The sequence below is a fragment of the Paramisgurnus dabryanus genome, chromosome 18 (assembly GCF_030506205.2).
Source record: "Paramisgurnus dabryanus chromosome 18, PD_genome_1.1, whole genome shotgun sequence".
Classification (NCBI taxonomy): Eukaryota; Metazoa; Chordata; class Actinopteri; order Cypriniformes; family Cobitidae; genus Paramisgurnus; species Paramisgurnus dabryanus.
The window spans coordinates 12662903-12673979 of NC_133354.1; the positions used below are offsets into that span (position 1 = coordinate 12662903).

The 11077-nt window shown below is 38.0% G+C and overlaps 1 protein-coding gene across 6 annotated transcripts in view; it reads left to right on the forward strand.

Annotated features, from left to right (window-relative positions):
• The window catches only part of vav2 (vav 2 guanine nucleotide exchange factor), a 194604-nt gene that overhangs the window by 138717 nt on the left and 44810 nt on the right, over positions 1 to 11077 (forward strand). For all 6 annotated transcript variants that reach the window (XM_065244206.2, XM_065244208.2, XM_065244204.2 and 3 more), the window contains exons 5-8: positions 4070 to 4175; positions 7416 to 7514; positions 9427 to 9495; positions 9739 to 9839. In XM_065244206.2, the coding sequence (XP_065100278.1) occupies positions 4070 to 4175; positions 7416 to 7514; positions 9427 to 9495; positions 9739 to 9839 (375 nt within the window). The remainder of the gene's footprint in view (positions 1 to 4069; positions 4176 to 7415; positions 7515 to 9426; positions 9496 to 9738; positions 9840 to 11077) is intronic.

Genomic DNA, 11077 nt, shown 5'->3' on the forward strand with positions numbered 1-11077 from the left:
GAACTATACAGCCTCGATTAATACTTCAAACAATCCTTTCTCTGTGTGGACACAGTGCTGAATGTTAGATTGAGGACAGCACCTTTCCTTTTTAATAACCTGTCAGTTTCTACCTTCTGTTCAGATATAAGAATGCATGTCATGTTTTGTCATTTAAAATGTCATTTAAATCTTTTTTTAAAAAGGCAATTATTTTCAAATTAGCAGTTTTACGGTTCCCTCACAGGTTTGGGAATTTCAAGGCAAAGGTATTCTTATCTGTGTACCATTCATAATAATAAAATAACAGTTTAATAAACTGTGCATTAAGCTTTTCACCCTCTTTTTAAACCGGTCCTTTGAGGGAGGAATTGATTGACGGCATGCTTTTTTCACAAAACCTTTCAGTGGCTTATTGAAATTAAATGTTTTTTTTTTGTAAGACAGACAGCTTGTAGTTTTGCTATACATTATAATACTGTAAATTTGTCTTCATTTGAAACTGTGATAAATTTTAAGCAAGTATATGGAGAGGTTATGGTGCTTTACACTCTTAAGCCCGGAGTATGTACTCGAATGCCATAGTCTCTTCGCCCCAATTCGAATACTATCAGTACTAAATAATAGTCAAAGTTAGATTTAGTACTAGGGATGTAACGGTATCAAAACAAAAAACCACACGGTACGGTGGTATTTCGGTATGGTGCCCAGGGTACGATAATTATTGGAACATTTGCACAAAGGAAAAAACAAATGAAGACTTGGAAAAACTGCCATAAGTGTTTATTTAAACAAGACTGAACATTACAATGTTCAAAGTGTAGTGTAGTGTTTACAATTTTCATAAAAAGGACAAAAATAATTAGACCATGTAATAAGATAAAAAAATTAAGTTTCAGTTTAGTTTGTCAACTTTAAACAACTCCCAATCAGTCAGGTTTTAGGAATTGAGTCACTCCCTCAATTGACCTAGTTTATTATTTGTATTATTATTAATGCTAATGCTTGGTACTCCTATGAAAGCAACAGTTGTGATTGTAGAATCAAGAAAAGACGATGGGTTTTAAGATGGGCAAATTCCTAAAAACAAAAACAACTCAGTAAAAATTAAAATAGCAGCTTACTTATTGGAGCTGGACCTAGAGCTGAGACCAGCTCACTCAATACAGGGGCGTGCTTCCCAATCGGAAGTCTGCAGCCTCCAACTCGTTTTTTGTATGTCCATCACATTTCTCGTTTCTTGTCACAGCAGACGCAAACGTTTTCCACACCTCAGATTTAAAATTCGCATTTCTTATGCTTCCGCCATTGTCGCTCCACTTGTAGAGAGGCATCAGAGTGGCACGTATGGGATTATGGGAATTGTAGTTCCCGCGTCCCTCCACTCGCTACACCTGGCCGAAAAAATATACACGTGTTGCCTGGAAGACCTAACGTTTTACCGAATCATGTGACCATGGTGGTACCGGGAAAGTTTGTTACTGATATATCACGAAATTTATAATACCTATTTAGTAAAGTATGTACACTAAAATAATATTTAAGTAAGTATAGAGGACTCTCGCGACTGTAGACGGTAATGGTGTCTCTTGGTTTATATATGTCAAAATTAATTCATACTTACTTACAAGTCGCACCTCACTAGAAGTCGCAGGACCAGCCAAACTATGAAAAAAATGTGACTTATAGTCCGGAAAATACGGTGCATACTTTAAGGGCATAGTAGGCGAATTGGAAAACAGGGATGTTCGATTGCAAGAAAATGCAATGCACCTCCTGGGCTACATACTACATTCTTCTGTATGTGCATGCGCGTACACGTGCAAAGTACGTGCGATTACAAAAATCCGGTGGTGCGCATACTATTCTAATGAGGAAATTTGCGTAAAATGCACTGTATGCGGACCCTCATGTATGCGTAAAAACGGAACTACACTTTAGGGTGTGCTCACACTCGCACTCGAAGGCGTTTAACCCCTTTTCCTTGTTTGTTTGATTAGTGTGAGCTCTCAGTAGTGGGCGGGGCGTGGTTTGGTTAATTGCACCCTGGCCTGCTTGCAGAGGTGGGCTCGGCATGGAATGTATAGAAAGAACGTGCAAGTTTTGCTACAGTCATTCAAAATCATCTGCCTCCGTAAAAAACATCTGTTGCATGCAGCACGGTAACTTGAACATTTGAGCGGCATAAGCGATGGATTGAATAAGCAGAATAATGAGGCATGGTGAGAGGGCTGTGGAGAAGAGAGGGAGGGCAACCGTGCCAAATGTGAGTGCGCCCTTAAAAATAAAGGTGCTAAATGTAAAGGAACATAAAAGCACAGACAAATGCTCTTGTGTAAACAAACTCTCTAATAAAGCTTTCTAGCAATACATCACATTACCCACAATGCCCCTGGAGGTCTAATTTCAACAAACCACCCTCTGTTCACAATAAGCAATAGTGGATTTACTTTATTCAACAGCTACAGGCACAAATCAAAGAATCTCAGTCATTTAACTAATAAGACAGTCAGAAATAATACTCTTCACTGACATAAAAGTGATGGTAATTTGTTTATATAGGTTTGTTTTAAAGTTGTTCAGCTGGGTTTACATTTTGGCTCTAAATGTGCAGGTAGAGAAGGTCATGCAGATGGATTAACACCCAGCAGCTCCTGCCAGACCAACAATCATTCTGTTGGCTGCTTACGCATGCTGGCCTCTGTCCACCCATGCCAGCTTATTCTCAATCATGCAGTGAAACCTGCTGTGGATATAAACAAAGATGGTGATGGCTTGAATATTTATATTGTCTACACAAATCACATGCAGTCGGGTTCATTATCTTGCATAGAAAAGTATATTTATTTATACATTAAATGTCTATATTCACCTTTGCCTTGTCCCACATTAATGTCTAGACTCTCTCACTTGTATCTAACAATTAAAATCATTAAACTTTCCTACGACTAAATTTGTACTTGAAGTGTTAGGGCATTAGTGTAGTTTCGTAAGACTTGTATCCTATTCATGAAAAATGTTTGTCTGGTATCCCTTAAAATGCTGGTTAACCCACGTGGCAAACATTTGTTAAACATTGTTGCTAATTCACCACACATTAACAAGCCTGTCACAAATAAACTTTGTTCAGTGAATGTTTTGCATAAAATCACTGAAGCTCCCCAGAGGCGCATGCAGACCAATCATTTCTATCCTCCGATGTTACAGGTTAAACGTCTCCCTTAGGTCTCCCTAATCTGCATTTGTTTTGAAATAAAAATGCATTCTGTTAAAGAGCTCGGAGTGCATTATAATAGCAAAGTCATGGTATTTTATAGCACACAAGTAATCTTCTTACCGGCTTATTAAAATCCTTTAAAGTGAGAATATAGTTTTCTAGCGTGTCCTAGGACTCAGGTTGTTAAATGCTAATTACAGTCTCTACGGCAAACAGAAATTCTTTGTCATCTGCTCGCAATATACGCAAATAAACCACTGCTGTGTCTCATTATAAAAGCATGTGTTAATTTCGCTGTCAGTTTTACTATTTGTATTTTGCCTTCAAGGCTGTATGAGACAATGAGTCACAGAGCTTCTCTCATGGGCTGCCATTTGATTTGGACAGTATAGCTTTTCACACTTATTTTTGCCTGAAATTGGACTCATCAGCATAGGTGAGGATACGTGTTGCTGTCTTGTTGAGTCACTGGGGTGTGCTAGGAGTCTAAGCTCTTTTCTTATGCAAGGATGGATGACTGATTTGATGGTTGCTGGGATGCACAGCTGGATCCAGGCATGGAAGGACACCTTGATGTCAGCTTGCTTCATTTTAGCCATTTCTCTACCCACCTGAGGAGAGAATGGCACAGAGGCAGTGATGCCATAGTGTAGGGTTCTTGCGGTCTCTAAAAAGCATAATTGTGATATCATTGAGATCCTGTCATTTATAATTTATGTTACATTTACTTACATTTTGTATGGTCCTAATCATAATTTGTTTGCTGCAGTTTGTAGCTATACCTGTATGTCTTTGTTTTAGCTAGTGCTGACACAGCTGTAAGCTTTCACAAAGATCTATATTTTAACCCACTGCTTTTTCTTTTCTGTGTAGCGAGCATGACGTGGGAGAGGATGACATTTACGACTGCGTACCCTGCGATGACGACGGGGACGACATCTACGAGGATATCATCAAGGTGGAGGTTAGACAGCCCATGGTGAGTGAGACGCCGTACAGAAAACACTCATTGGTGCGTGTGTGTGAGAAATAGAGGAAGTAGATGGATTGTTTTCCTGTCATTAACCCACGGCTGCGCAAGTTAACTTGCCCTGCTTACATTTGCTGCTTTGCCTCCTCAATGCTGCAGATCAGATACATGCAGGTAAGTGTCGCGCTGTACCGCACATTCCTCTTTAAAGCTTCTTCAGTGCTCCTCTGTCTTTTCCTGTAAATGTGTGTCGGCTCAAACCTTTAAGACCCTTGTGCACATGTGAATAACCCAACAACAAGGCAAATGTGCTTACGGACACACACATTAAGTGGTCTCGGCATTCACAGGTTCTGCAGGTTCTTGACCTTAAAAATGATTATTTATTAAATAAATAGTAAAAAATATAAAATGCTTTAATCCATTTGTGACCCAGATGATGAAGAATGGTTAAATAACTTTTCATACAATAAAAACATATTCACAATAAAAGGATCCTACCACTCATATCTCAAATGTGTGAACTCGTATGCTCATATTTAATATTGGCACATAAAGACTTATAGTACTAAGTTTGATGTCACTGATGTCTACACTCAGCATTGGGTTAAAAAGGATGAGCTCAGCAGTGGGGTTTGAATTAACCCAGAAAAGTTTTATATTTGACCCAGCAATGGGTTAAAACAACCCAGCATTGGTTAAATTACAACCCAAGAGGCTGGACTCGTTCTTTATTGACCTAACGGTGGGTCAAAAATAATTTTTTTTATTGTGATGCTTAAGGTTCTGTACCTAAACTATCGAATGCCCCAGGGATGACATATTTTTGTAGGATAACCCAGAAGTTAGCGGGACACTGGTTCCCTTGCAAAAAAGGCCATTCTTTACTTTTGGATTATCGCAAAAAGTAAGCTCTATGATATTAAGAATAGTTAATGACACTTACAAGTTTTGTCCAGCAAGTTAGTCTTCACAGATGAACACAATTTTGTGAATTTTGAAGTTAAAATGTGGCATTTTTATATTTCTAGTAAACGCATTTAAAATTGTACAATTTGTATTCATCTCTGAAGATTATCTTGTTGGACAAACGTGTGTCTTTAACTTTTGGTTAAACCCATTTACTCCTTAAATGCCTAAAACCTATGTTATTCTAGGATAAATACCCTTATCTCCTGAGGGTTTTCAGAAAAAAATACTAGGAATTGTCAACGTCTACCAAAAACTTAATATCTAAGCCTCTTCAGCACTTACAAACATGAAATAAAAGTAACCAGTGGTAGATGTAATGTTTCAGCATTGCAGCATCAGGCGCAAATGGGTTAACACAGAGGTTATTTCTTCTCTAGGGTTTTTTCAACCCCGGGGAGTCAGCCGACATTGGCTTAACTTAGCACCCTCTTGTATACGTTACGTTATTAATACGCTCGCTTGTAAAGTTTATTTATAGCTGCTGTATTTTGCTACTTATAATGTCTGTCGAATTTTCTGTGTTTTCCCCTGCTTCTATTAATGTAAAGCTGCTTTGAAACAATTACAAATTGTGAAAAGCACTATATAAATAAAATTGAATTGAATTGCCTAATACAAAAGTCTAAGGGAAAAAGTCCTAACTTTCAGGTTGGCTTACAAAAATGTCATCCCTACAGCACGCTTTTGGCCAGTTTGAATGAGCTTCTTATGGCAAATGTCTCAATTTTTTTTAGTTTAAGCTTTAATCACTTCAGAAGTCATTATTTGAAAATTATTTGGACTAGACTTATTGTACTTTTTAAAACTTGACAGCACATGGTCACAGTTTGCTTTAATCGTATGAAAGAGAGTAATGTAAAAGTTTTTGCTTTTCTGCAAGAATTTTTGTTTCTTTATAAAAGGAAAAAATTCTAGTTTGGTGCAAAACTAGTGAAATATGACAATTTTCATTTTCAGGTAAACTTTTCTTTTAAATATTTTAACTAATTTGAAAATGGTTTTAGCTACCATCACTCCAGTGTGATCCACTCAATTTATTTCATTTGATCATGTTAAAATACTGTCTGGAAAAGGTTTCCCACACAGGTAATAATAAAAAATCTCAGCCTGCCCATGAATAATGTTCCTCAGAAAACTACTCCTAGATTGATTTTATGGCAGGACCGCTGTGATATGTCTTTCTTGGCCTAGGAATGATGAGTGCCTGTGAAAATGTCCCTCTGTCTCTCAGATTGAGTTTAAAGTGTGTGCTGTATCTCTGAGCGAGCTAATGTTAGGTTATTTTCAACCCACAAGGGAGGAATTCCCTCCCGCACAGAAAGAGATGACTGCTGGGCCCCGCCTTTAAAAAGACACAGATACAGAATCACACATGGAGATGTGGGTTAGCATACGCTCAGCTCCTCTCCACAATTTTGTGGCTTTTCTCAAATGATATCTTCTTCAATTTGTCTGAAACCATGAATTGTACGTCAGATGATTTCCAGACTTGACCACAATAGCTCCCAAATGTTGATAAAAGCACAACAGATAATGATGTCACAATTTCACATATGCCCCATTTGTCAGTGGAAGTTACAGTACAGATGCATTTGCCTTTGGCTGCTTTAACCAAGGCACTTTGGACTGATCTTTCCCTCTTTCCTAGCCCCCTTCTGTCGCTTGTTATTGAAACAATTGTTTGTGGTCTTGAATTTCTCTGGATGCAGGCAGGTTTGCTTTGGCCTTGTGCACCGTCAGACCCAGATGTTCAGATGTGTGTTCTGATGTTTCATCCAGTCCTGGTCTCCAGCTGGCGTCTCTCGCTTCAGCCTTATCGCAGACAAGCTCGCAAAACCTGCTCGCATTACACCAAGGCCCATCAATTACATTTAATCAAATACATCTTGTCCTATTAGGTCATTTTCTGTTGTTATTGTTTTGTGAATTGGCCTCATTTAGCTTGAAGGTTCTCATCAAAACCACATTTCCTATGTGCCTAAGTTTATGTTGTTTTGAATGAGCGAAAGACTGCATTTTTGCATAAAATAATCAGTGTTATAACCTACAGTCTTTGTTAATGTTGCCCTTGAAGTTCTGTTGTTGTGAAATACTCTTTGTATCCCTGTGTCTTTAACTGTAATGTGATTTGGGTCTTGGCTGTCCTGATTGTGATCCGATTTCCCTTAAATAGCAGTTCAGTACCTTGATCTAGAGTTTAAGGTGCTGAGCTAGTATCTTTAGAAGCAGTACCAACAGCATCATGGTCTGTGTGTTTGTTTTTTCTTTATATAACAGAAAATGGGCATGACAGAGGATGACAAGAGGAACTGCTGCTTGGTGGAGATTCAAGAGACCGAAGCTAAGTACTACAAGACACTGGAGGACATTGATAAGGTGAGTGGTTGACTTTAGCGAGTCTTTGCACTGCATAGTGAAAAGTGAAAAGTGCGGAAGTGGGTCAAGGTCTTGTTGAGGTTTTCTATGGGGAGGAAACCAAATATAGACCCATGGTGAAAGGAAAACAATTGACTTGAGCCCTAGGCGATAAATACATTAAAGTCTGTGTAAAGTCATTTCAGAGAATTGATTTTTTCTAAACAAATTATAAATGTATTGCTGAAACACGTTGCAAAGACTGTGAACTATGTAGTACTAAACTGTGGAGTTACACCGTTAAAACAGTTTTTCCATTGTTTTCTGTATTCAGGGTTATTTGGGCGGGGCTAAAATAGCAAGCATATTTCAGGTTGTAGCAGTATTTGTAAGTTGAGAGAGATGGCAGCTTTTCCGCACAGCACTTGTGAGCAGAGAATCCTACCTGTTTTAAAAAATTTTGATCATTTTAATTTATTTATCCCTTTTTTAAATAATTAATTATAATTTAAAATTTTATATGTACACTTAATGAACCTAAACATTTACGAATGATTAAAAGCTCCCATTCGGCATTTAACAGTTTAATATGAAGTTTAACTCTGAAAAACGTCACATTAACTCTTTCCCTCCATTGACGAGTTAACTTGTCAATTAAAAGAAAACGCTTCCCTGCCAATGACGAGTATTTCCGGCTTTCCGCTTTAGCGCTATTATCCACCAGGTGGCACTCTTCTGCAACTTATAAAACCCGAAAGTATGGCCCTAGGGCAAACAGCTGTATGTCCGTGTAAGTTTTGAAGATCAGTCTGCATCTGATCTCTATCAAAAGTCCTTCACAAAAATTTAATTATCTCAGCTTTTTGCTCAAAATTAGGTGTTTTATCCATATTTGAGAGGTGATATAAAGAGAACTAATAAAGGTAGGATGAAACAGCTTGATGTTTCTTCACAAGACCGCCCTCTGGCTTTTGGTTGTGGCGGAATTTTACTGTAATTCATTAAAATTAATTATTAAACTTTTGTGAAAATCATGAAAAATGCTGCCGCTGGCTGGCAACTTAAAAAAAAAAGGGGGGGGAAAGAGTTTAGTGTTGTTTTTTGTTGACTTCATCAAATAAGCATAGGATGTTAAAGATGTAAATAATTTACTTTGGCTCATCCTGATGTGAGTTTGTAAATGTGTTTGTGTGCTATGCCCTCTGGTCTACGAGGTCAGTCACAGGGCATAAATGCCACAAAGTGAGAATGTGTCCCCTCGAAAAATCAATACTGTTGGCACAGCTCTGAATTGAGCCCTCTGGGTATAACATGCATGCACGCTTATATGTACAAATCGTGATTGAATGTGTAATGTAATGTTTAATTTTGTCCGGTACCCAATTGCTTTCTCACACGCAACATACAGAATTTGAACCATTAAAGAATAAGACTTTGTATTGTTATAAGATTAATTAATTCCAGTCTGTATAAATCCCTAACACAGAGACGCAGGGTGACACAGAGAAGTTTGTATATTGATAATCTCTTGATTCATTTCATCCTAATTATGCCAAAAATGTCAGTATTCCCCATAAACCTCAAGCTTTGCAATGGATTACAATAATAAATAAAAAATAGATACATTTTTCAGAATATCACAGGGTTTATTTTGCTTGAACAGCCAACCAACAGTCGCACTATACAGTGTTTGACTTAGATTTGTCAAAGACAATTACCAGACCACCACAAGGTGCACAATGCAGTCTTGGTAGAGCAGCGTGTGTTTGACTGTTAGCTTGAAGGGTAATCGTGTAAGACTCATTATAGTTTGGCTTTGAAAAATGGGAATTAATTTTGTATGCCTGTTACATTGCTGAATTATTTCTTTGTTCCTTTTATGCTGCTGGGCATAAAAACTCCTCAGTTTTACCTCTTAACTCTTTTGTAATAGAATTACATGATCCCCCTGAAGCAAGTGTTAACTCCACAGGAGATGGAGGCCATATTTGTGAATTTAGAGGTGAGGGATTCTTTTTTTCTATCCGTTTTGGTAAATGCACACACATTTCAGTGCTAAGAATATTCTATTTCCTTCCAAACTGTAGTGCATTTCATTTTAATGCACTCAATTTGTTTTACAAGACATTAAACAGTATGCAATGATAATTTGTTTTTGTCCACAAAAAGTTAATGACTTTACTAGCACTAATGGGTAAAAACTCATTGGAACTCATTGCATGTTGTTGCTTCTTAATTTTAACAGGATATCATCAAGGTCCACTTTGCTCTGCTGAGGGCCATTGACATGACCATGGTGAGCGGTGGCAACGGCCTGGGAAAGACCTTCCTGGACTTCAAGGAGAGGTCAGTACTTCTGATAGGCAGTTCATCACTGTCAATTCTGTTATAACATCTCACAGTTTTCTCAACACCCTAGCCCTTGTTAATCTAAACTGACCTCAAGTAAATGGGGCAAAGTCAAGATCGCCACACGTACAGAGTCTGCTATCGTCACCCACCATAGAAAATCCATCACCCCAGCAGGCCAGCTATTTTAAAAGAAATCCTCATCTGATCTCACAAACCCACAGGGCTTTCAAAGAAAATAGACCTGTCTGAAAGAGTCTGCTGCTTTCGAGCTAAACACTTCCTGTTTCGAGTCTTTTTGTCTCCTATATCAAAAATCAATAACCAGATAATAGAGAATCAAGGGGAGCTGGGTTCGCTACTTCATCCACAGTAGATGACAGATACGCAGGGGCTCTAGTAAAACCATAACACTATTTTATCAGTTTTTTGTTTGTTTTTTTTGTTTTGCAAGAATTCATGATTATGGCACCTGCTATGTGGTTCCATTCTTTGTCCTTCTGTTTACCCTCTAAAACAACTTATAGGCTAGGATCTTAAAGGAACAGTTTTTCATCTTTAGTAAGTAAGAGTTTATAATAATAAAATATACATTGTATTATCAAGTTTAAGATTTAAAATTATTAAAATGAAAAAAAAGATATATACAGTGTATATATATATATATATATATATATATATATATATAGTACTCTGCAAAAGTCTTATGCAGGGTTCACACCAGATGCGGTAGAGGCGGCAAGCGGGAGTGATTTACGTGTTAAGTCAATGCAAACATGTAATTTGGCATCCTGCGGCGCGGTTCGCACGGTAGGCGCGAATTGAGTGTTGCCTCGGGTAAAGAGTTGAAAAATCTGAACTTCAGCGGATTTCGCCGCTGCGTTAACCAATCAGGACCTTGCTGTAGAAGTGACGTGATTACAGAAAGCGAGCAGAGTCTCAGCAGAGTCGCAGAAGCCCCTCCCATGACGTGAATTTCCGCGTGAATGTCTCGAATGACTATAATTTCACTCGCAAATGAAGCGAGGAAACTCAAATGTTCGAGCGTCCAACTATGGGTGAATAGCGCATTTTTGCCGCCATTATCGCGGCTGGTGTGAATGCACCATCAGGCCACCAGACTTGTTGTTTTAGAAGTTTTTATGTCCATCCATATTTATTTTTCAATCAATTTTATTAAGATACAAACAGAACATACGTAAAATATGTAAATAAAAAAAAATTCAGGAGTAAAT